The following is a 24,914-nucleotide window of genomic DNA, read 5'->3' on the forward strand; positions in this document are numbered from 1 at the left end:
CGCGGAGGGGCGGTGCCGAGCGCCGATTGGCCGCCGGCGCAGGGCACGCGCTTCCTCCCGGCAGGCGCGGCCGCGGGCGCTGCTGGGAAGCGCAGTTTTGTGGCCCGCCCCACCGAGGATGGGACGGGGCGGGCGAAGGGGCAAAACGCGTTCGCGGCGCGGATTGGCTGCTGCCGCGGTAACATGGCGGCGCCCGCCGAGCCGCGCTGAGGCGGGCAGGGAGGGTGGCGGTTCCTCGTTCGTCGGTGCGATGTGGCGTGGCTGCTGCCGGCTGCTGCGGGGCCGCTCCCCGCTCCCCCGCCCGCTTCCTACCGCTGTCGGGAGTGGCCCGCTGGGGCCGGGTGGGGGCCGGGCCTATGCCCCGCTGGGAGGTGAGGGAGCGTCGGGGCGACTCCAGCCCCCTTCGGGGGGCCCTGCCCCTGTCCCGTTGGGGACCCCTCCGCGGCGGTGACACCTCCCAAGGTCACCCCGGGCCGGGGAGTGGCTGAGCTGAGCGCCCTGGGGGCGGTTGGGAGCGCGGGAGGCGGGCGGGCAGCCGTTCCAGCGCAGCCCCGCGGGGCCCGGCGCCCCCAGGCCCGTCAGCGCTTTGGGCGGCTGGGTCCGCCCCCCCCCGCGCCCCCTTCTCCCGGCCTTGGCGGGTGCTCAGCGTCGGGGCTCGCTGGCAGCACGGCCCAGCCCGCAGCGTGGCGGTTGGCTGCACTTGCTGTTGTGTTTTGCTGCTTTTCAGGGATTGGGGGGGGATGGGACCCAGCCAGGGCGGTTCAGGCACGTTCTGGGCCACGTATCCCTTCCACAGATATTGCTGGAAACGTGTGGGTTTGAGGACAGTAAAATTAGGCTGGTTCTCTCTGAGGTGAGGCTGCAGAGTCACAGTGACTCATTACGGGGTATTGGGAGCCCACCAATGTGACTCAGGACTCCTCTGGGGTACGCATACATTAATCTTTTTTTAGAGCTGTTCCTTAACAGCGTGGTGTTTTCTGAGGCCCTGAAGCTTGCAGGTCTTTGAGCCTGAGCAAATCCTCTTCCATTTCTCCAGGGGGAATGTGCTTTTTTTAGCCTAGAATAACAGACCTGCAGCCTGGCCTGCTTGCCTCACCCTTCGCGAGGCAGATTTATGGGTTCAGGATTTATGATCTGGTGGCTGTTGTCAGGGGAATGGCTTGCAGATTCTTCCTGCCTTGTGTGAGGGATATGAGCCATCGCATCACGTGTAGTCTGGCTCTCAGGTGTTGGGAGTGCACGCAACAGTGCTGGTAGGAAAGGAGGCTGCTCTTAAAACAGAGACCTGCGGTTCCCTCAGGCTCACCTTGCTGGTGGAGCAGGCATACTCCCCAGCTGGAGCTGGGATGTGTGGGCTGGAGGCAGCTGCAGGAGGTGATTCCTCCCCTGGTGACTCAGTGGCATGCTGCAGTGTGTGCACCATGTCCCCAACACCATCCAGCTGTTACTGTGTGTGCCAGCAATGAACTTGCTTCCGTGGGCTGTCACGGTGGAGGTAATGGCATCCTGGTCCTGCCCCTGCATGCACCGAGCCGGCAGCTGTGATTCTTTCAGTGGGTGCATCAGCTGCAGGTCAAAGCAGAGAATGAGTGAGATGCACTGAGGGAGAGCGTGTGGGCTGGCACAGGGTGGGTTTGTCATCATCGGGGGTGGAAAGAGGTTGCTGTGCCCTGCCTGGCCTCTAACTTGGCTCTGCTGGATTTCTTACTGCTCTGAAATGGAACAGGCAGAGAGAGAGTTAGCCAAGGCAGTACAGGGATTAATTTGTCAAACGTGAGTACAGTGGGAGAATCTTGAAAGACTGACTGCAAAGCAAAACTCCAGGAGTGATAGGGCAGGTCCGCTCTGGAAACCGCTCCTGCCAGGCTGTAGAAACTTGGTGCAGCCCAGTTCAAAGGAAGCCGAGACCCCAGCCTGGCAGAAGGCAAGCTGGTCCCGTTCACTTGCTGATTGTGCACAGCAGCACTGTGGTTTTCACCAGTTTCATGACGCTTCCCCTGTACAGTGGGAGCTCACTGAAGTGGTGTAGTGCTTGGACTGGGCTGGATTTTTGCACCTCAACTGCACCAAGGGCTCCATGTGCTCTGGGCTGTGATGGGGAGCAGGGGAAGGGACTAAACCTCCTCTGACTGCCCTCTGACTGGCTGTTTTTGTCCCCAGAGAGGAAACGGTTTTACCAGAATGTGAGCATCTCGCAAGGAGAAGGTGAGTATGGCTGCCAGGAGAGGATGGAGGGGCTGGTCCCCAGGATGGGCGTTACCACCCCACACTGCTTCAGCAGGAGCAACACCTGTAACCCAGGCTGTGCGAGTTGGGTATTTGTCACCAGACTGCTGTGCTCTTTCCTCATCTGTAGCAAAGCTGTGTGGTGGGAAACAGCTTCCAAGACCAAGTATGTCCAAATCATGGTGGAAAACTTGAGTATCTCTGGTCCCTGGCTCCCATCAGCTCCAGCTCTGAATCTGTTCCCACTGTGGGGTTGTCTGTTGTTCCTTAGTGCCTGCTCCTCTTTGATCCCCCAGGATTTCTACTCTGATTCCCCAGGAGGCTTTGAAATAAACCTGGACCACCGAAAGCTGAAAACACCCCAGGCCAAGCTCTTTACCGTCCCCAGTGAGGCCTTGGCCATTGCAGTGGCAACAGAGTGGGACTCCCAGAAAGACACCATCAAGTTCTACACTATGCACCTGGTGAGCATGGCAGGTTGGGACACCAAGACCTTGGCAGGGCAGAATGCAGTGTGCTGGGAGCAGTCAGGTCAAGGAAATCAGGATTAAAGACTGGGAATAGAAATACTGGGGGCTAAAGGTGGGTTTGCAGGCCACTGCCACCTGGTGAGGGCTTTTCCAGCTGGCAGAATGGATTCCAGAGCAAGGGTTGAGAACAGCTTTGGGGTGTAAGCCTTGCACTGGTGTGCATGAGATGAGATTCTCCTGAGAATGCTTCTGCGTTGTGCCCCCAACCCAGCTCTCCTGAGTACTTGCAGTAGAGTTGGCATGGCTTACTCTAAAATAAGCGTGACTGTGTAGATGTGAGAACAGTCTCCAAACGGAGAACATGGTGAGAGCATGGTTGTCCTAATGCCCAGGGAAACAGGCCCAAGAGGTCGGGACTTCTGCTGGCCACGGGGGAGAACCTTGCAGTTGTGAGGGCAGTTAGATACTGGCTGGGTGACTGTCTAGGGGGAATCTGTGTCACTGGGAGGACTTTAGAAGAGGCTGGACAGTGTTATTTGGGATAGCAAGGGGCAAGAAGAAACTATGAGCTCTGGAGCAGTCTGTGAGCCCTCTTTCCTGGTGCTTGAAATGCCAGCTCTCGAGGCTTCTGAAACCAGTGAGAAGATTCCTATTACACAAGCCATGTTCTGGTCCTGCACCTTGCTTTAGTTGCACCCCTCGGTTCTTTGTCTGCCACAAATTCCTCTGCTTCTTCCTGGCATTGTGCAATGGGAGCTACTGCTTCCCCAAACCTTGAGTAACAGCAGTTTAAACTGTCTTTATCCTGCAGACCACACTGTGCAACACAGCGTTGGACAATCCCACACAGCGAAACAAAATGCAGCTGATCCGTGCAGCTGTGAAGTTCCTGGAGACTGACACTGTCTGGTACGAGATGGGGGCCCCACTGGCACAAAGGCGAGGTTGTCTCGTTGCAGTGTTGTTTTCGGAAAGGTGGTTGGGGGAAGTGAAGGAAAATGTCTACTGTAACCCAGCTATGGCAGGAGCCTGATCTGTTCTCATTTTGGCCTGAGGATTTGAATTACTTTAGGCCAGTCCTACATTTGCAAACCTAGTAGAAGTCCATGCACCCATGAGGGAGAATGGGGTTCTGTTGAACTATTTTGGATGCCTCCATGCTGGGCAAGGGCAGGAGCAGCAGGAAATGAAAATCTTCTTGGGGAAAAGAAAATATCTTTGAAAGGGCTCAGGGGATCTGTCAGCCCAGTCCCCAATGCTCCTTTGCCTGAGTTCAGGCAGCTCAGATTACTTAATCTGGGGAAGAGTGAGGGGATTGTTTCCAGTCACTGCTGCCACTGCCCTTGTTCCTCTTGCTGTGGTCTGGTGGCAGGCAGCTTCCATCCCAGAGGTGTCCCCCAGCCTGATAGGGAGCAGCCTGGGAGCGAATATCCAGTGTGGTTTTGTCCTGCAATGTCCTAGCTATCGTGTGGAGGAGCCAGCCGCCTTGGCAGAGCTGCAGAAGAATGAATGGGATCCCATTGTCACCTGGGCTGAGAAAAGGTAAGAGGTCAGAGATGTTTCTGTCTGCTTGTACCCTGCCCTGCTGAGGCCAGGAGCTATAGTGCTTGTGCCTGTCAGAGCCGCAAGGTCCATGAGCCCTGTGCTTTTCTGAGGGGCTGGGTGATCGTTCCAGGTACAATGTGTCAATTGGCTCCTCAACCAGCATCCTGGGGCCCAACATCCCAGCCAGCACCAAGGAGACCTTTGTCAGCCATCTGGCATCCTACAACATGTGGGCCCTGCAAGGTGAGAGGGGCTGGGCTGGGGAGCCATCTGCTTGGGCTGTGCCAGTGGAAGAAGCGGTTCCTCTCCACCGGGCCAAAGAGTGACTAGTGGTTTTCCTCTCCAGATGATGTGCTGAGATAATCAGAGTGTTGAGGTTTACGTTTTAAATCTGCAGGCCAGTCCCTCGGCTGTATTTGTCATGGGTAGGGGTTCTCCTTTTAGTGCCACTAAGTTCACAGTCAGTTCAGGATCTGACTGCGCTGGCTCGCAAGCTGTTTGCTCTGCCCTAGCACAAATAAATTCCTTAATGCCAAACCTTCTAGTGACTTCATCCCCAGCTTTCTTACCAGGAAAAGAAATGGGCTTTAGTACTCCAGGTGCTCATGGTTCTGTGCAGTGTCCTCACTCTTTCACCCTTGTAGCCCACTTGATCTTACCTGATACTGGTGAGTGACACTGAAAGAAATGAAGTAATGCTTGCTTTGCTCAAGTCCTTAAATGCAAGGCTTGAATGAGCAGCAGACAGTGAAACTCATAAACCCCCCTGGCTCTGCAGCTATGGAAAATTAAGTGTTGATTCCTGGGACAGGGCTTGCAAAACCCCTTTTTTTTTTTCCCTCATGATTTATAATGGCTAGGCAGGCTGGAAGGGAAAGGCATATGCCTCCCTGGGGAAGGGGAGCCTCTGGGCAGCTCGTTGACTTTAAACCTGAAATCCAGGGTCTGGCCTAGACCAGTAGTGTCAAGCAAGTCTGATTTCAGTTCGTTCCTTCCTTAAACCCTGTCCATGTGTGGGCACCTCCATTTCATGTCAGCTTGAGCTGAACCATGAGTACTCAGCAGCTCAGAGTTTTGAGCCCTTTCCTCCTCCTGGCTGTGTGTGCCTGTGGGATTTGCTCAGGTCTCTCAGCCATCAGGCACTTGCTCTTCTTCCCTGAAGACGGGTGTCTTGCAAGCCAGTAGCTGGTGGTATGGCAGAAAAGAGCTCTGTTTTATCAGCTGAGCCCAGCAGCTGTGTCCTTTGCTGGCACAGTTCTCCCAGGGCACAGCACACCACACATATTTGCACAGTGTTTTTCTAGGAGTGGTTATAGATGTGGACAGCTCTTTTAGCACCAAGTGTATACGAGTCCCTCTCACCCTGGGCTTTTGAGCTGAGCTCCAGAATATTCGGGCCTGGATGTGTGTCTCTTCCCTTTGCACAAGGAAGGTTTGTGGAATAAAAGGAGGCGGTTTCCAAGGCGTAACCTTTGTCACTGCAGTGATGGTGGCCAGAACAGTGCTTTGTGTCTGCTGTTAACTGCAGACCTGACGTGTAAGTGCCCAGATGCAAGTGTGAGGATCACTGGCCCTGTGACCTCCCTAAGGAGGCACCACACGCTGACAGGCTCTTCAGAGCATGTGAAGATGCTGTTGTAATGCTGCAGAAAACAACCATGAATCTTGTTTGTTTTGGGTTATTCCCTTCCAGGTATAGAATATGTAATCACCCAGCTGAAATCTCTGATTCTGTCCATGGGTCTGATTGACAGGCACATTACAGTAGAGAAAGCTGTGCTTCTGTCTCGCCTGGAGGAAGAATACCAGGTAAATTATATTACAAAACAGCCCTATAATTCAAATAGCAATAATCTCAGCATGACAAATGCATCTCCCACCACAAATAACTGGCAAAGGAAGTGTTTGCTATTGCAGGAGAGGTTCCACTCTGCCAGTCTCCCCATTTGAGAGAGTTTGGAGTGTGCCGCTGTAGAGTAACATCACTGGTGCAGCAGCCCAGTGTGCTCCTGGGGCTGCCAGTTTCTTTCTGCAGAACCCAGATGGCTACTTTTCTTCCTCTCTGATCTGAACTGCAAAGTCGTGGCTGGTTTCTCTTGCTGTGGGTTATCCAGCCTGGAGGCCTTAGTAGACACCAAGCTAATAACTTGCTTGCTGGAAATTGGCCTGGCGTGAAGCTCTCCCTGACCTCAAAGTGGCTGAAGTTGATGAGAATCTTTTCATCCTCCCTTTAAGGGACGCTGCCTCAGACCCCAGTACAGATGAAGCATGTCATTCCACTGAACTCGTCTGGAGATCCCCCTGCCCCAGTAATCAGTGATCAGTGCAGCTCCTGGGGGGCTACCCATGTTTCATAAACATGAAAAGGGAGGCTGAGAGTTGCTGAGCAGCTCTATGTATAATCCAGTTCTGAACCGACTGTTCCTCCTTTCCAGATTCAGCGGTGGGGCAGTGTGGAGTGGGCCCATGACTACGATCTGTGTGAGCTGCGTGCTCGCGCAGCAGCTGGGACTCTCTTTGTTCACCTCTGTTCAGAGAGCTCGACTGTAAAGCACAAGCTGTTGCAGGACTGAGATGGCTGGGCACAGGAGGAAAGTGCCCAGCTGTGAATTGCTGGCATGACCCAGCAGATGGTAACCACCCTCCTTCCACCGTGTCTTTCCTGGCATCAGCCTCGCGCTGAGAAGCTGCGACTTTGTGGGCAACTCCTCGCTTGGACTGACTGCCACAGTGCAGCACCAGCAGTTTTGAGCCCACAAGGAGGAAGGGTCAAGGTGAGCTTCCTCTGCATCCCCAAGACAGCAGCTCTGTCCATTACTGGTGTCTGTAACTCATCAGAGGAGCTCTCACGAAAGAAACAGCTTCCTGGGCAGGGCGCGGCACAGACATACCCAGCATATGCCACATGTCTTCATAGCTGCCAGCTCCTGACACACACTTGTTATGGAAATCTGAAAACAGACTCCATTGCATCTGTTCTTCATCCCTCAGTGTGCCTGTATGTAACACCAGGGTCTCTCTGTCTGATTAAAGGCACATCCCTGCTAGATTCTGAAAGCCAATGCTGCTGAGTATTTCTTTGTTTTAATCATCAAGCTGTGGTCTAGGTCCTGAGCTGCCAGGCGCTAGGCAGGTGCTGGGATGGCTACAGGCAGAAAAATATGATGGAGCAGAGCAGACAATAACTACCAAACAGATCTGCTCCATCCGCATCTCTGTGTGAGCCTCGCCGTGCCAGGTGCTCTGTCCTTGTAGCCAGGGAGTAGCAGGGAGACAACAGCGCGGTCCTGGAGCAAGAATGGGGGAACCTGGGCTCCAGCCATCTTCAAAAGCACAGAGCACTATGAGCTAAATCTGAGTATGATGGGCAGCACCAGCCACAGGGCTTTCTGAGAGACCCGGTCTCCCCAGAGCGCGTATGCAGCCACCCTCTCATTTAACCTTCCCACCTTTCTACTCTCTGCTTGCCTCCAGCAGTACCGCCCCGGCCAGCATTATTCCTCAGAAGCTGCCCACAAGTGAGCGTAGCAGCTGCTGTCACTGAGCAAGGAAGGGAATTAATGACTCCTCATCTGGCTGTTGCGAGCGGCAGTGTGTGAGCTCCTGTGGAACCATTGATTTCCCTTCCTGCTAGCTGGGGGCTGCTCTGTTCACGCTGCAGAAAGCTGCTTTTGCGAGAGGCGGTGAGCAGACAAGGCTCCTGGGCACGCAGAGCCCCCACCAGCCCTGTGCTTGCTGAGATGGAAACCTGCTGTTATCTTGGGGGTGTTTTGATGGAGAGCACTCCTCTCCCAGGCTGCTGCCACGTGCCCTCGGCTCACAGGTTCCTGCCACTGTGCTTGCAGGTACCAAAGCTCTCAGGCATGATCTGCTACGATGATTTGGTTCAATCAGTTCACAGCTGATCCATAACCCCCTGTGACCAGGTCTGAGCTCTGTCTGCACGGGCTTCATGCCAACATGATTGAAGAGGCAGAGCTTTGTACGCTTTTCCAGAGTCAAGTAGTATCTTTTATTTGCAGTTCATGGTGGGATGGAAGAAGTAATGCCTTCGACCTGAAGTATCCCAGGCAGCTCAGGCATAAAGAGGCAGCCATCCCTGTCGGGGGCTGTCTTGCATGCCTGCATCGGCTCCAGGATCTCTACATTATCCAGCTCCTCCTGGAGATGGTCAATGTATTGAATGATCTCTTTGACACGGTTGCGGTTTCTGTCAATCTCGTTTTGGAAAGCCTGAACAGATTGAAGCCAAGCAGTGAACCTGCAGGTTTGTCAGGGTCCCTGGCGCACAGAGGGCTCCAGCAAAGGCTACAGAGCATCCTTCCTAGCAGTGTCCCCACCACCTGGGCCAGATCCATCTGTGCCCCATCCCCCTGAGCATGAGGGTCTCTTACCTTCTCTGTCACAGAGGCCTGCCAGCGGTAGGTATTGCTGAGGATGTTGCTCTCTCGCTTATCAATCTTCAGCAGGCGGATGCCATGGGACGCGTTGACTGCATCGACAATGGTGGTTTTGTCCACAAGAAGCTAGGAGGTAACGTGACAGGATGAGAGGAGGGGGTGGGCGTGCAGCGAAAGCAGCAGAGCTCAGAACTAGCAGCACAGTAACGGCAGTGCTCAGGGGGAGAAAATCAGCCCTCTGACTGACAAAGCCCCAGTCATTGGGATGAATCCAGTGCTTTACCTTTCACAAGGATGTGTCTGGGCCTCCCTAGGGAGTAATGGAGTACAGGTGGGGAAACTGAGGCAGCACCCTCGGCCTCACCTGCTAGAACTGGGAGCAAATGCCTGCTGCTGAGTGCTCCGCTGCAGGCAGTGCTGCCTTGCAGCACATGTCAGGGTCCTGTGGGCAGCTGGTGCTGAAGCAAGGCTGCATATGCTCCAGCACGCCTGGGCCAGCATGTGTGGGAAGTGGAAAATTGCACTTGGAAAGGTCTCTTGCACTGGTGGTGCTGGCTGTAAATCTTCATTTTTGGAAAGTCCCAGCTCCTAATCGAAGCAGTAACTTCCCCCTGCGGCTCTCAATAGAGGGTGGCTTCGCTAAACCATAATGACTCTCCTCCTGCAGCCAAGTGCTGCTGCTGAACAAATGAAGATTGCTTCTCCCTGGAAATGGATGGCAGTGAGGCAAAATGGGTGCACAGCAACGGTGCGTAACTGCAGCCATCTGCACAGGCCATAAAGCAGGGAGGTCCCCCAGGGAGGGGGCTGAGGGGTCTGTTTTGTGTCTGTCAGCTCTTGATTACCTGGAGTAACAGGGGGCTGGGATAATCTGGACAAGAGTAAAACCACTGTGAATGCAAAACTCGAGTCATTTAGTCACTAAATGAAGGAATAACAGAGGCGAAAAGGTCAGCAGTGTTGCTGACTGGAGCACTGCAACGATCTTTTGTGCTTTCTGAAAGGCTCCTGGGATCTTTGCTATCACAGCAAGACTGAGGGCTCAGCGGAAGGCTCCGTATAAAATGTCATGTCCTGCCTTCAGATCAGCTCATGGGCTGGGGAGCTCTAGGAAGGGCTTTTGAAATCACGGAGGCAAACAGAGCCCCAGTGCAAGAAAGTCAGAGTGGTGCTTGGATTCTCCTGGGGGAGCAGGGACAATCGGAACAAAACCAGCTGTGAGTGTAGCAAAGATGCTGCTTAAGTGCCGACTGGGTTGGGGCTGTCTGGAAATCAGCCAGGGAAGTGAGTTGTGCTGGAGGCAGGAGAGAGACTTGCTCAGCACCTCTTCTGGGCTGCTGCCGCCAGCTCTGGCAGCACCCAGGGAAACCTGCAGTGCAGCTATCCTCTGTTCTAGTCAGCAGAGATGTCCGGTGGCACTGCAATTCAGCCAAGTGGCTGGAGCCTCTTGGGAGGAGGTTATGCTCTGGTTTAGGCATGGCTCTACCAGTACTGAGCCTCCTGGAAATCCTGTCCCTTCAGAGAGAGACTGTGGCCTTGCTGACTGTCTAGCAGAGATGGACTTTTTTGGTGCCCTCACCATTTGAACATCAGCTGGCAAATCCTTATCAAGCTCATTCTTGACTGATTTCTCCAGTGTCATGATACAGATCTCCAGCAGCTTTTCATGGTGACGGTTTTCCAGGTCCCGGCACTGGGTCATCGTACAGAAGATGGTTAAGGAAAAAAGCTGACCACACCACTCACTTAAATTGATTAAATGATCTCCTGTAACTAGAGACCGAGTGTGCGCCCAGTGGGCCCCTGCAGGAAAAAGCCTGGCTGCTGCCAGAAGCTGCTGTGATGTCAGGATATGCACTTTCTGCTCTTAATCACACACCGGGTCTCATCCTTACTGCCATATATTATGCAGAACTGAGAGGGGGCCAAGGTTTGCAAAGGAAATTGAAGGCAGCTTCCCAGGATATAAACTAAGCTCTGAATACGGTGCAATTATTTGCACCAGGCTAACAGATTTCTGTATTTAGTGTAACCTGTCACTGAAGCACTTTGGTATTCTCATCTCACTATGTTTGAGAAAACTTCAACAACACAAAAATGAAGGCCATTTACAGAAACTTTAATAAGAATTGTAGGTATTCCATTGGCTGCTGCGGCAATATATATAGGAGACAGACTAACCAGATCTTCCCAGGGTTTTGTCATGGCTGTATGGAGAAGAAAGGGAGATTCAAGATTCCCAAGTGGGAGAAAGCTGGTAAAGTCCTACAGACTTCTAGCACAGAAGAACTTAGATCCTTTTGTGCTCTCCAGAGTATCCACAGAAAGAAGCTGAGCACCTTAAATGACCATTCCTAGAAGGCTGGGAGAAAACATTTTCCGTTGATTAAAAAAAAACAACAAACCACCATCAAATTCTAAACTGATGGCTCATTTCTGGATTTAGAAGCAAGGTATACATACGTCACTGGGAAGTCCAGGCCAACGTATCAAAAGGATATATCCCTTTAACATTTTCAATCAATGTTGATGCTGTGACAGCAATGTTTTCTTTAAAATCCTTTATTTGTTCCTTAAGAGAGGGAAAAAGAGGAAATATTACAATGAAAACTTGCATAAACATAAAAGGGACTCAGGGAGTCTAGGAGGGGTCTACAAGTGATTATAATTTGGGCTCACTGCTGTTATTAGCACATTCAGAAACAACTGTCTCAAACATTTGAAGTGTTTTGAAAGTGCTGCAAGATTTTCTTTCCTCCTTCAGGGAGAGAAAATCAGAATCAATTTATTGGAGGGAAGCTGACTGAATTATACCTTTAACTGGTGTCCGGAGCAAGCCAGCTGACCCTTTTGTACCCTCACCTAAGCAATGCATAGAGAGGGCTGTACTCCCGTGTACTGCCATGCTGCAGTCTCCTTGTGTGCATGAAGAGCCTCTTGTCAGAAGCATAACCAATGCCTGGGCTCACTGCTGCTTTTCTTTTAGTCCTCAGAAATTAAAATCGCTGCTGCCTATTACCTCTCTCAAAGATGGCTGATGGAGAATCTGTGAAGTGTTGCCCTTAGATGTCTCGATAACAACAGTTCAAATACAGCCACCCGAATCCTGCAAATCCAGAAAGGCACGCAGGGAGAAATGCTTCTGCTCAGTCCATCAGTGACTGCAGATATGTGAGGACCAATTCAGAAAAGGCAAGATCCTAATGCTGTGAGGAATCCATTTTAAGCTGCTGCTTTCTGTCATGCACATTCACAAAAGTAAACTGCTGCGTCTGCTTGCACACAGGCCACAGCTCCTGCCTGCTAATTTTTAATTTTTATTTTATTTTTTTTAATGAAGATGCACATTAGCAGCCCTGCCCTAGTTTTTGAGGAAAAGTCTGGGGAGAAAAAAGGCAGCTATTATGCAAGCAAATGCAGTAAGCTGAGCAGGAATGTGTGTAATCTTATTCATAGCAAAGATCAGCTTCAAAGAGTTACAGCTCTAGAATCCCAAATGCATATTCCATGTTATGCAGCGACTTCTGTATGCAGACCTATAAAACAACTGAATGACTTCAAGTCCCTTTCTCTAAAGTCGAAGCAGTCAGCTTGAATAGATGTGAAGGACATAACCTGCTCTGCTCTGAGAAACAGAAATCTGTTGCAATGTATCAATGGGGCTTGATCTCACCCAAGATCAACTTTGAACAGAGAAAGAATAAGATGGAGACAAAACATCAGCCTGACAGGAGCCCCCTCTTTGTGCAATGAGCTACGAAACAGAGGGCTGCAGCAGCAGAAGCGTGACCCCCTCACATTCTGGATGTGAGGTCTCACAGGTATGTGCTTGACCCTTACCTCCAGATGGTCAGCTATCAGCATTTCCAAGGTCATGAGTGCTTCTGACAGCTGAAGTATGTCCTCCTTGTACTTGGCTCGTTTAGACTCAGCAATATCATAACTACTGGCATTATGAATCTCATCCAGCCTCTAAACACAGAGATACATAAATTACTTATAGTTTGTGTTCAGCATTCCATTGCAATTTAATTAACTTGTTACATATTTGAGAAAAGTTCCTGCTGATGATTAGCTGAAATGAAATGTGATGATTCAGGAAGTCTCCAGATTTACATACTGGGTAGTCAACAGTGCTGAGGTGTGCTACTGCACTAACGATCCAGAGGCAATGCAGTGGAATTGGTGAAAACGTTTCCTCATCCTCCAGTCAGCAGAAGACTGTGCCCCTTCTATGCTTCCAACTTTGGTTCCCCTTCTAACACATTTCAAGTAAAATAAATAAATAAATATTTGATTCTTGACATCGCTGGCCGTGAAGAAGAGATTAACTATTACTTCATAGAAAGAAATGCAGGGCTAAATCCTGATCCCCTTCATGTCAAGGAGAATCTTGATTGACTTCCATAGGGTTGGGAGTTAGTATTCTGAATATGGAATACCTATCATTGCCTGCCTTCCTCTTACAGCAAGGATTTATTGCCCTTCAGAATTAAATATTGACGTCAGGTTTGTATCAGGCAAGATTTATGATTTCTTGGATAAAAAAATCCTCTTGTGCTGAGCAATATATTATTTTCAAGTCTGTTCAAAATAAGTTAACAGTCAAGTGTTAAAAGGAGGGGAAAAATATGCATTTAAAGATGTCTAATCCACTTCTGAGAGTGAATGGAATGAGCTAGAATTGAGAATTCTGATGAAAACCATTGCCAAGACTTGTGTCTGAAAATGGACTAGATTACCCAAACTTTGCAGAGTTAACAGGAGGGAAGGGGAAAGCAAGGCATCTTCTTTTCTAATCTAAACAAGCTAGAAGGCTCAAAAAGCTCCACAGCCGTTCAAGCCATGCTGCTGGGAGCAGTAACTTAAAACTTCAAGGCCTTTAATGCTTCTTCGTTCCTTAACCAACTTCAGAGAGCAGAGTTATTTTACAGGTTACCCAAGCTTACGTGAAAGGATTACAGTGACACAAGCAGCCCCTAAGGATGGCTTACAGATCTCAGCCTGCTGGGACCTCTGCACCTCTAGAACTCCTCCGGTAATTTTAAATGAATGGGGAAATGCTGTTAAAATACACTGTTCAGTTTTGACACCAATTTCTCCAGTATTTATATGAAAACTGTTAAGGTGACCGCTGTGTCCTGTTCTTGCAGCTCAATCCATAGCTGAGCCTGCAGGTCATCAAAGACGAAAGGCCAAAATCTGGCCTCAGCCATGTTTCTTTGGGTTTGATTTTTGGGGGGTTTTGTTGGGGTTTTTTGTTTGTTTTAGTGGAGTTTTGGGGGGTTGTTTTGTTTGATTGATTGTTTTGTTTTTTTAATGTGAGATATATTGGGAATTCAAGTGCAAGTTAACTGAATGTGCATCACCATCTTTCTAAGTTGCCTTCTGGTAAGGCTGCAAATTCGTGTCCGACTGGAGTTGATGGAGTTAATTTGCCAACATGAGTCAGCAAGGTTCAAGGACCTGGGAGCAGAGTGACTCAGCAGGCTGCCAGCATGTGACAAGGCACCTAAATAAAAGTGACCTGGTTTTCAAAGGGAGCCAGCGCTCGTGACTGCCTGGTGTCAGTTGTCAGGGACTTGCTCTGCTCAGCTGAAAGTGTTACCAGGCTTTAGCCCCCTTCCCCCGCTCCCCCCCCCCCCCCCCCCCTTATTTTTTCTGTGAAAACAAAATAATGATCCAGCTATTTTACATGGTTAGAAAGGGATCCAGCTAGAAGCTACGCCCTTAGCAGCCACAATGGGTGGCTGTAGTTGAGCAGAATGAAAAAAGATAGTTTCTACTTTAAAAAGACTAGAAATACATTACAATAACTTTATCTAATTTTTTTGTTAAAGTTCTTTGAGCTGTTGATGACAAAATGAACTGAAGCAGAAAATTACTTGGAAACAAACTGAATACCCTGCAATCTCCTTCCTTTCTTCCCCATTTTTCAATGAAGGAAGAGCTATTGGAGGCCTCAAAAAGAAGGAGAGTGGCATTAAATCTAATAAATCTATTTATGTATTTTAAATCGACTTCAGCAGAAATATTTAAACTAAAAGAAAGGTTGAGCATTTCCATTTTCTTAAAGACTGGTAATTTTTCTGGATGGCAAAAAAAAAAAGTACAAAACCCCCACCACATTTAACCACTTTTTTCCTACCTTTGTGGACAGTAAGATAACACTATGACATGTTAGTTTTGTCCTGCACTGAATTTCCAGTATAGAAAAGGGCTGTCAGTGTTAGCTGGTTATGGTTTACCCAAAGGCTTGAGATGTCAATCCCCAAATTCTTTTCCTACATAAAGTACTAAAACTCTTTCAACATTATGTTAGTTAATGACATTATATTAGCTAACACAACAGTTTTTCTTCGTATAGATTTATATTCTAAGAAACATGCAATGAAAGTGAATGAGCACTGGAAGAGGCTGCCCAGAGGGGTTGTGGAGTCTCCAACCTTGGAGGTATTCCGTAGCTGGCTGAATGTGGTCCTGGGCAGCCTGCTGTGGGTGGCCCTGCTTGAGCAGGGGGGTTGGACCAGGTGACTGTCTAGTCCCTTCTAACCTCAGCCTCTCTGATTCTGCCATTAGGGACCAAGTGCTGATTCCTATTACAGCAGTGTAAATCCAGAATCGTTTTCCTAATTTTATTTGAGTTACCATTACTTTCAGTGAAATTAAAAGCTGGGATATGATGTAGAGAAATCATGTCTCAAACAAACAAAAGTATAACATTACCCTTTTCTTCCGATTTTCAAAGTCTAGGATTATTTTCCTGCCTTCTTGCTGGTTGGCTGTTAATGCTTCATGAAGGCTTTTGTAGAAATCAGAGACTTCAGCTTCTCGGTTTTCATACTCTTTCAGACCATAGTTGAAAAGGTTCTCACAAACTGAGACAAACTCCTTCCTGTACGTGACACCAGAGTCAAGGTATTTTGCTTGTTCAGTGGAGCAACATACTATGTTCCTTCTACCTCTGCAAATCTGAGCAACAAGAGTTACAAGCTACTGTTCGGTAACCTCTGTGGTTTCTCACCGGGAGCAGCCTGCCAAGTATTCTGTCTGTGGCAGGCCTGGGTCACCCATTCACATTTTATGCATAGGATTTTGCTACCTTAAGGGTATGGAGAAAGCTATAGCAACTTGAGGGGGAAAAGGCCTTGAGGAAGAAAAGGAAATACATATCCTTCTCTGACTTTTCTGACATAACAGAGGAATAAAGCATACAACCCTATCTGTCTTCACAAGTGTGAATACAGTGCCTGCATAGTTAATAAATACAGCTCTGGAGCCTACAGCCAGAGCACAGAATAAACTACTGACTTGGTAGCATCACAAAAATAACGTCAATTTTTCTTCTGCTATTATCTTGGCAATGGAATTGTTTCTAGAGTCTATTGTAGTTAAGCTGTGATGCATTTTTCCCCAACAGTGTAATGCAATTTTAAGGAAGGTCAAGTTACTGGCCTTGACAATGCTCTATTAATCTGAATGAGAAAAGAAAAAAGAAAAAAAAGTGTCTGCTTTCTGATCTCCCGTGTAGGAGCAATGATCACAAAGAAGTGCTGGCCTGAAAACTTCAAGTTGCCAGCTCTGGCAGGTTATGAGATATGCGGCTCATATCGTTCTGATTAGTCTGTTCCTATCTCCTACCACTTCAATTTCAACACGAGTTTAGCAACTGCGCTCTCACAATCTAACTGACAGAGATTTATCTTATAGCTCATTTTAAACTTTAAGTGGATTCCAGACTTAAGGAAAGTACAAAGCCTTGATTCTTGAAGGGTCAGGAAAGGCAGCTACCGAAATTGTGTTTGATTCAAGCAAAGGAAAAAGAATATGGTAATTACAATGGTGAGAATTTAAAACACTGGAATCTCATGACCTATTGGTGATAGAAACGAGTAGTTTTACAAATGGGATATTTCAAGCTGGGCTGGCCAGCTTGCCAGTAATATAAACCCTTTGTTTGTAACCCTCATATTTCATGAGATATCAAGCATTACAGCTGTCAGTGGTCTCACGGTCTTGCAGTGTTTTTTTTGGTACCATTCCAAAATTGAACACAGACCATCTCAGATCTTAGATCAATGTGCCCTGGACAAAAGCAACAGATGAAGAGTCCCTCTGGATGCACCTCCTTCTTTTCTCAAGGCATTACGTTTTAGCTGTAGGTATTCTAAACCCAGTAAGGATATGCCTGCAGCAGTTCACCCACTCCAGGGAGGCAAGTCAGTTTGGCAGCTTCTGTATCCTCTGCATACATACTGTCAAACAGGAATGATCCATTCAGGTACTCAACAAAGGCTGTCTTTGAAGAGAATCAGAGCAAAATAAGTAAAATAAAGACTGCCAACAGGCTGCCAGTCCTCAGGATGTGTCTCTCTTGTAAGCACTTTACCAGTGGTGGGACACTGCTGCAGGTACAGTTACACCAACATGAGTCACAAGAGGACCCTGAAACTGGATTGAAAAGCATCCTGGTGGCTTTGCTTCTAGAACTCTCTAGCCTAAGGATAGAAACCACTGTTTATTCTTACATACAACTGCATATTGCAAGGCTATTAGGCCTTTCAGATAAGGAGTCAGTGGACTGTGCGGAGGGATGAGGTAAGAGCTGCAGGTGTCCTCCCTGTCACTGAACCTCCTCCTGCTCTTCAGTCGGTCTGATCTTCTGGAGGTCTGGAATAGACAGCCAGACCATAACTGCAAGCGTCATTCTGCCTGGTCTTGTTTTCAGTCTGTTCACAGGGCTACAGTGGTCTCAGAAAGCCCTGAACAGTTTAACCATAAAAATAATGGAAAGCATTAACTTTGTGTGAAGGAGAAAATAAAAAGTCACTGCCCATGAAAATGCTAACAGTTCCCTCAGACCTCTAATTTTCTTAATTCTCATGTCTAAATCTCATGTCAGGCTGATAAAATCCTCAGCTATGATTTACTATTTGGCTTCACAGGATCTGTATCTGTAGTTTCATTGTTCAGCCAGAACTACGCTCCCCCATGTCGTAGGTATTCCACAGCAGTTGCTGTTTTCATTCAAGAGATGAGATTCAGAGATCACAGAGATTAATCCTAGCCTTAGTTTTAGCACAGTTTATGTTAATCTCTCATTAAATCTTCAAGCAGGTAAAAAGAGAAGTCAATATGTGTTGCGCTGCTTTCTCCTGAGACAATATACAACCAGCCAAAGATAACATACCTTGTGGTACTCCAGCTCTTTCTGCTTTGCCTGTTTTTCCTTCAGCTGAGCCAGGGCCTGAGCCTCCTCACTTTCCAACAGCTCAGTAAGATCTTGATACTTTAAAACTGCAACTTCTCGCTGAGAAATGCAAACAGAGAAAATATTTTTATTAGATTATCAAGCATCGCTTTACAAATCTGGGCATAAGCATTTGATCTTTTCAGAACATGCACTTGAGTGACATCTGCATCTCCATTTCTTTGTGGGCTTTTTATTAAACTACTTAGAAAGTTTCTGATCCATTCCTCATCCCATTTTTTGTTGGCATATTACTCTGCATTCAATAGATCTGAGCTGATACAGTCCCAGGAAAATTTTCTCTCCCCATTTCCTCATCTTTAGTGTTGTTTTTATTTTTTTAGCAGAAGGCCATGTTTAACTTCTAAAATTTGAACTTTGATATGATCAGCTAGCGCGTTTAACACACTTACTAGGGAGAAGACAGCTCTTTGGAGGAGTGGATGGCAAGATAGTAGCAGGGACATGAACCTAATTAGCTTGAAACTGAAGCCTGACAAATTTAAGTATGCAATTCTATGATGTACTGTCTGTATGAGCAGGGACTGGACTCAATGACCTGGACAGCCCTATCAGCCCTATGGTAGGAGTAATGTGTGTTCCAAGTACAGCTCTTCTCCGTGCCAAGCAAATTTACAATCAATCATGTTCTTTGGTTACTAAAACAACCCAAACAAAAACCCCCTTCTTTGTTCCTTTGAGCCCTGGGATCAAAAAGCAGTCCCATGTGTCACCAGTGCAGATGCACTGTCCTGTTCTCAGGAGTCAAGAGCGGGAAGTGCATTTGATGACACCTGCTTGCCTGGAGAGCCTGTCAGCCTGCTACTGAAACAGATTGCTCAGCAAGCAGCAGGACCACCAAGCTTCCTTTCCCCTGGATCTATATCTCGAGACTGATCTCCTCTGAGATTTTCTGATCTCTAAGAAGGCTTGCACTTACACTGCAGCCTCTCTGTGGCAACATTAACCAGGCCCCTCTCCCACACACAGCTGCTGATTTTCACAAAATCTGTGAAGACATCATGCCTCTGACACCTCTACCCCGCTGTCAGATTTGATAGAATTTGGCCTACAGGTTCACAGCTGTTAGGTGGAGGCAGAATAAACACTGTGTGTTTCTGTAAGCCTAATTTCTGCAGAGAACCTGCCCCAAATGCTAGAATATTGCTGGCATACCAACAAAGCAAACGCTCTGTAAGATGCTGTTGCCCATTTTCACAAGCAGGGAATGCAGAAATGCTTACCATGGTGTCACACACGAGCCTGAAGTCCAAGTATACTAGGTCTGGAAGGTGTGCAACAACAAATAGCGTATACTGCTCATCATCACAGAGAGGGTTCCCAATGAGATTCAGTGTCCGTAAGTTTTTAAACCTCCTGAGATAGATCACCTATGCCATAGGGAAAGAGACGCTGTACTTCCTAGAGCTGGGGAAACCACAGCCTTAAAATTCATTGCTCTTACTACAATTATGTTACAATATATATCCTGCCCTGCTGTGAAACAGCAGGCATCATTAAATCAGTTTCTAATGCTTTCTGGAAAGGAAATGCTTAAATTTACATTGTGAATATATAAATGAAAAGTGTAGAGAGAAGGCAGATAGGGTGGACAAATCATGGGTCTTAGATTGGGAAACGGCCCTCAAAAGAACCCCAAATAAATCCTACTCTTCACTCCCTCCTTTTCTCAGATGTTGCTACTTACTCCTTTTCTAGCTTTCATGGGAACCAATAGGAATTTTGCCACAGCTGATGGCAGTAACAGAACCAGGCCCCCATGAGTCAATAATCTAACTAGAGTTTTAGCTGTAGTATGTACTTTAAAACCAGGACAGCTTACCAAAACAATAACTTAGACTACAGAGGCAGTGAAATCCTAAGCAGAATTTTCTACTCTAAGGAGGGGCTCGGACACAGTGGCAAATACCAGTTTTAGAATATTTGATCCCTTGACAGGGAACATTTGCAAAGACAGGGAGCACTCACATCTTGCAGAGTGGTCAGGTTATTCTTTCCTATGGAGAAAATCTGTAGCTCTTGCAACATGTCCATGTGCTCAATTTTAGATATTCTGTTATTGTAGAGACTGAGGTCTTGCAGTTTGACAAGGGTGTCCAGGCCCTCAATTACTTCAATATTGTTGAAGGACAGGTCTAGGGAAGAGTCCAGAGATCCAAAGTTTTAACAAGAAAAAGTTAAACTATTTCTAGCAGAACACCCCGATTCAGATTTAGCCTGGCTCACAATTTAGAAGTTTACATAATACGTACAGTATTTTCCTCAGGTGCGTTCAGTGTCCCACAGGAAAGGCTTGGCATTAAATCATCATTCATTCACATCTCCTCCTTGCAACTGTCCATGCAACTTTTAAATGAGAGGAACAGTTGGTATTCCATGCAGAGTCCACATACGCAACCTGAAAGTGATTTCTACCTTTATGGGGAAACCCAAAATACCAGAAAGGAGGTGGAGAACTGTCCTAAAAGGGCGGCAATTCTGTGACAAATTTGACACTCTTTGCCTGTTTCTTGCAGACTCTTGCCTGCTACACCAATGCCCACTGTCATGGTCATTCCCATAGGACTAACACATGCCAGTTCCACACTTGGAACCACCCTGTTGTCAATGGAGGCATGCAAAGGCATATACTCACTTTAGTGATTTCACACACTGAAATTTCCTCTTATCCTGCCAGAACATCTATCCTAAGACCTACATTCATTGTCCTCAGGCCAGTACTGAGTAATTCAGGAGTCCAAAGACAGTTGATGAGGTTACCAGCTGTCTGCACCACCCCAGCCCCTGGATGGCCAAGACATTCATGCAGCAGCTGCTGAACCCCACAGCCTTTGGGCAAACGAAACCCATGAGTGTGCTTCAAAACACTCTGCTTACATTGTGGTGATCAGCTGTTGATTCACAAGTGCATGTCATCCGTGCAGCAGAACAGTGCAGACAACTGGGCGGAAGAACCCTTTAGACATTTCAAGATGTGCTTATGAACTGAAGCCCTACATGCCATTTTCAAAGATGGCTGGATATATTTATACTGCCAGCCAGCAACGTGGCTGCAGTTCCCACATCCATGGCAGCAAGTTCACCAATCTGCCTAGCATCAAAACCTGCACCACTGTGGGATGTTGCTATCAGCATTCTGAGTTTTTAGTTGAAAGTACTCACCTAAGACTACAAGGATGGTCACTTCTTGGGACAACAATGATGACGAGCCCTTAAGCATATAGGGATAGAGGTAGTGGATTCTAGGCTCTGAAATGCCTGTGTTAACTTTGAAAACAGAATACCAGCTTCTAAATCACAGATGTGTTTCTGTAAATATTTCTGGAAGTCACCTCCAAATACAAGTACAAACCCTGGAAACAACCTTGAAATCTCAACTTCCTGTTCCTGCCACACCAAATGGATTAAAACCAGCTTGTAAACATTTGAAGGATTGTTTTGCAGCTCTGATATTCAAGCATTTTGATAGCTGACAGTCAAATGAGGAAACACACAGGCAGCCGACAGCCTTCCATGGGAAAGCTCCTATAAATCGTGTTTGAGGAGGAATGCAACACCCTGGCTTTATTGCAGATTACTTTATACCTGCGAAGGCATCCAGCCTCATATGCCTGTATCTTACCGAGCCATACAAGGTGAACCAGACTATCCAGAGCTTCTATCTTCTCAATGACATTGTTGTCCAGCTGCAGTTTAGTCAGATTCTCAAACTGCCACAGATTATCAATCTGTAGGATATCTAAAGCCACAGAAAAAAAGTAAAAGAAAACTGTTTTTCACATGCTTTCAGTTTAGCAGACACACTATCTTGCACAAGGAAAACACGTCCAGTTTTACCTCAGAAATGATTTCCAGCAGATTATGATAGCATGTGATGACTGCCCTAGAGAGCTGAGAGGTCCACTGGCTGGACAAGATTTCAATGAAACAGCCTAGTTAACCTCAGTGTCCTGCTCCAGCACACACTGCTCATCAGCAATGCCAATGAGTCACTGAGGGGATGCTGACTACGGCCCAGCAGTCAAGAGTGGCTTTATGAATCCACTTCTAGGAGGTCTTGACCTTCATTTTCCTTTCCAGCTCCAAGAGGGAGGTTTGAGATGAGTGCTTTTCTCCGCATTTGCAGGCTAGTGTTGGCCAGCTACTGCTTTTGTAAATTACTCCCCTGCTCCTGGGATTTTCATCACAGGAGAGTAAGTTGGGGTCTACTCTTTCTGTGAAGGCTGCAGTTTAGAACTAATCAATATCCCTGCATTTAGCTTTCTCCAAAAACAGAATCACAAGGGCAGGCAGTTTGGCACAACAGCAAAACATTAGCACCAAGGTGACAGAAAATACAGAACATTCTCTTTACCCCCTCAATGGCTTCCCAGAAGACTTCATTAGCTGCTCTGCTGCTCTCGTTGTTTAGTGAGTTCAGAGTAAAGCAAGGAATTGCACATCCAAAATACTCACAGAGTTCTGTATTTTCTATTTGCAAACACACACATACAGGATCAGGTAACAGGGAGTCTCTCCTAAGGAACTGAACTAATACACTTACTATTTTACTGGAGTACACAATGAATAATCAAAAGCAGATTTTTGCCCATGAAATTACATATCCTCAAAATACTCAAATATTGACCCAAATGTTCTTCCTTTTCATTTTCTGAATGCAAGTTTACGACTGGTTTGACAGCAAGAGGCAAGCTGCGATAATGCTACAGATGACCAGAGGAAGCCACTGAACTGGACTGTAATCACCACAATCTACCAAATAGCTCTCACATAATCGCTGGCTATGACGGAGCCTGCCCAGGGTTTGATTTGTCCACGTAGAGAAGGGCCCAATAGGCCTGTGGCCTGTAGGTGTCACCACAATATAAATGTTAAATAAGAATAGCAGTGACAGTAATAGCGCAAAGTTAAGCAGCTTTAAGTTAACCATCAGCAAAAGCACCCAGCTCTCTGTAATGAAACTACTTCATACAGGTATGACTAAAAATGTAAGTTCAGACGTCACTTTTCATGTAATAAATCCAAGCTAATCATGATTGTTTAATTGCCAGTTAGCCACTTCATGCTTAATTCTATTACCTTCTAACAAAAGAAGAGGTAAGTATATATTCTGCTACTCACTTCTAAAACTAAGCTGTAGCTCCGTCACATTCTTAAAGTTAATATCTTCCCTTTCGGCAAGCTTTCTTTTGTCCTCTGGATACTGTTCTTCAATGGCTTTCTGAACCATTTCATCATCAATAACGTTTGGCTCAATGCTATTGTATAAGTGACTCATTTTCAGATGGTAACAGCCTTAAAGGACAGAAAAGAAAAATAAATAAAATGACTGCCTGGCTACTATTTCCAACATCCATTGAACAGGCATGACAATTCCAAGGAATTAAGAGTGCAGCTGAGCATCAGGAAGATTAATACCTCACAGCTGCTATCAAAGCCTTGACTTTTATCATGACATCATTGATTCAATTTTAAGCACAGCTTCACACCCGCAGCACTGTAAAATGGCCAGGCATGCTCCACACCACATTTGAGTGTTTGCCATGAACAATGCCAGAATTTGGCCAGATAAATAGACCAGGAAACGAGGCCCTGTGCAGCACCTATGAACGGCAATGGTCCATCGCATGGCAATCACCTGCTGCTGAAACCCATCTTCATGAAGAGGGCATGTTCAAGGCCCTGTGCACCATGTAATCTAGTTTTAAAATGTAAGTTTGTCATTATAAGCAGGTTTGATTTATAGAGTAAGAGGCATGTATTTTTAGCGCAGTAACAGGTCACTAAATTTTAAACACCAACATCATAATAAAAGTGAAAACGAATTTGAGGAAGGAGGAAAATTTATAAACAATAACAGCAATTTTCTGATGAAGGCACTTAAGGCAGATCCATAGCAAAGGCTGTCTAGTTCAGTCAATACACAGCACTGCACACAAACACATTCGTTTTGAGAAACATACAATTCTATCAGTCAAAACTTTCTGTCCTGGCTTTGTCATTTAAATATCCCTTAAGGTTGCCCAGGAGGCAATGAGACTACTCATCTTTCTGAAATTGTGCACAGATAATGAATCAGTATGAAGGCCAGGAATTGTCAAACTTTTGGTTGCATGAGATGGCTGTAATTGTGGAAGTTCTGCTGACTTTTTTGCACAGCAGGACAGTAAGGATAAACATCTGGGTTTAGAGGGTTCTTTCTTTGTCATGGCTTTTAATTTACAAACGCAACCTCTCTCTGCCTGCGTGCAGGACAAACCGAGGAGTAGCAGGTTCTGGGTTTATTCATCCGTGATCTGCCGGATTTTCTGCTTTCCTTGTATTCGTCCATCCTTTCCTGAGCCAGTGCCGGTTCCACAGAGCAAATCACAGGGCGAGGTCAGCACCTCGCGGTGGCCACAGCGCGGCCCTCGGTGCGGCCACCGGGACCAGAAGTCGCCGCTGAGAGCGAGCCGCGGCCCAGGCCCGGGCAGCTGCGCCACGTCCCCGACACCCCTCGGCGCTGCCGGGCCAGGGGCGGGGACCCTGACTCTGACCTGAGTGGGCTGCCGCCCTCCCCCCGGGACCCATCCAGGGCCAGATCCCGGCCCCTCAGGCCTCTCACCCACGGGTCCCCGAGGCTCCAGGCCCGCTCCGCTCCTCCGGCCCTGCCTCCACTCGCGGCTCGGCGCCGGCTGCTAAGGAAGCCCAGGCACGTTGCTAAGGGAGACCACGTGACAGGTTCAACCGCCAATGGTCAGGGAGTGGGTGGGAAGGCTGGCGACTAATCAGAGCGCGAGAAATCCGTGTCAGCCAATCAGCTCCGGCACAGTGCCCTCGGGGCGGGAGGAGGCTCGTATGATCGACGTTTCTTTTGCCCAATAATATTAGCGAATGGTTTGGCTGTTGCCCAATGGAGAATGGCACTAGTGGTGTCTCTGCTATCCATCAACCGGAGGGCGTGGAAAGGGCCGGGATTACCGCGGAGGCGGGCCTCTCACTTGACAGTGATGGGCACGC

General features: G+C 47.6%; 2 protein-coding genes across 3 annotated transcripts; one reads left to right on the forward strand and one right to left on the reverse strand.

Annotated features, from left to right (window-relative positions):
- The first annotated feature begins 184 nt into the window (after nucleotides 1-184).
- Nucleotides 185-7,306, forward strand: ATPAF2 (ATP synthase mitochondrial F1 complex assembly factor 2). Its single transcript, XM_080386601.1, has 8 exons — nucleotides 185-371; nucleotides 2,164-2,208; nucleotides 2,548-2,693; nucleotides 3,511-3,608; nucleotides 4,161-4,241; nucleotides 4,375-4,487; nucleotides 5,938-6,053; nucleotides 6,680-7,306. The coding sequence occupies exons 1-8, from the start codon at nucleotides 251-253 to the stop codon at nucleotides 6,815-6,817; spliced, it is 858 nt and encodes a 285-aa protein (XP_080242727.1). The 5' UTR covers nucleotides 185-250; the 3' UTR covers nucleotides 6,818-7,306.
- On the reverse strand, nucleotides 386-24,846 carry DRC3 (dynein regulatory complex subunit 3). 2 transcript variants are annotated; one of them, XM_080386553.1, is made up of 13 exons: nucleotides 24,520-24,846; nucleotides 23,037-23,210; nucleotides 21,538-21,654; nucleotides 19,884-20,050; nucleotides 19,139-19,285; nucleotides 17,835-17,954; nucleotides 16,831-16,943; nucleotides 15,371-15,545; nucleotides 12,485-12,616; nucleotides 11,146-11,216; nucleotides 10,224-10,347; nucleotides 8,639-8,770; nucleotides 7,459-8,477 (listed from the first exon to the last, which is right to left on the reverse strand). In XM_080386553.1, exons 2-13 carry the CDS (start codon nucleotides 23,191-23,193, stop codon nucleotides 8,268-8,270), a joined length of 1,665 nt encoding a protein of 554 aa, XP_080242679.1. In that variant the 5' UTR covers nucleotides 23,194-23,210; nucleotides 24,520-24,846; the 3' UTR covers nucleotides 7,459-8,267. The 2 variants fall into 2 exon arrangements, with proteins under 2 accessions (XP_080242680.1, XP_080242679.1); XM_080386554.1 differs by lacking the exons at nucleotides 7,459-8,477; nucleotides 15,371-15,545; nucleotides 16,831-16,943 and adding an exon at nucleotides 386-1,569 and having other exon boundaries at nucleotides 24,520-24,611.
- Nucleotides 24,847-24,914: the final 68 nt, after the last annotated feature.

The sequence above is a fragment of the Falco punctatus genome, assembly GCF_963210335.1.
Source record: "Falco punctatus genome assembly, chromosome: 4".
In the NCBI taxonomy this organism is placed as follows: Eukaryota; Metazoa; Chordata; class Aves; order Falconiformes; family Falconidae; genus Falco; species Falco punctatus.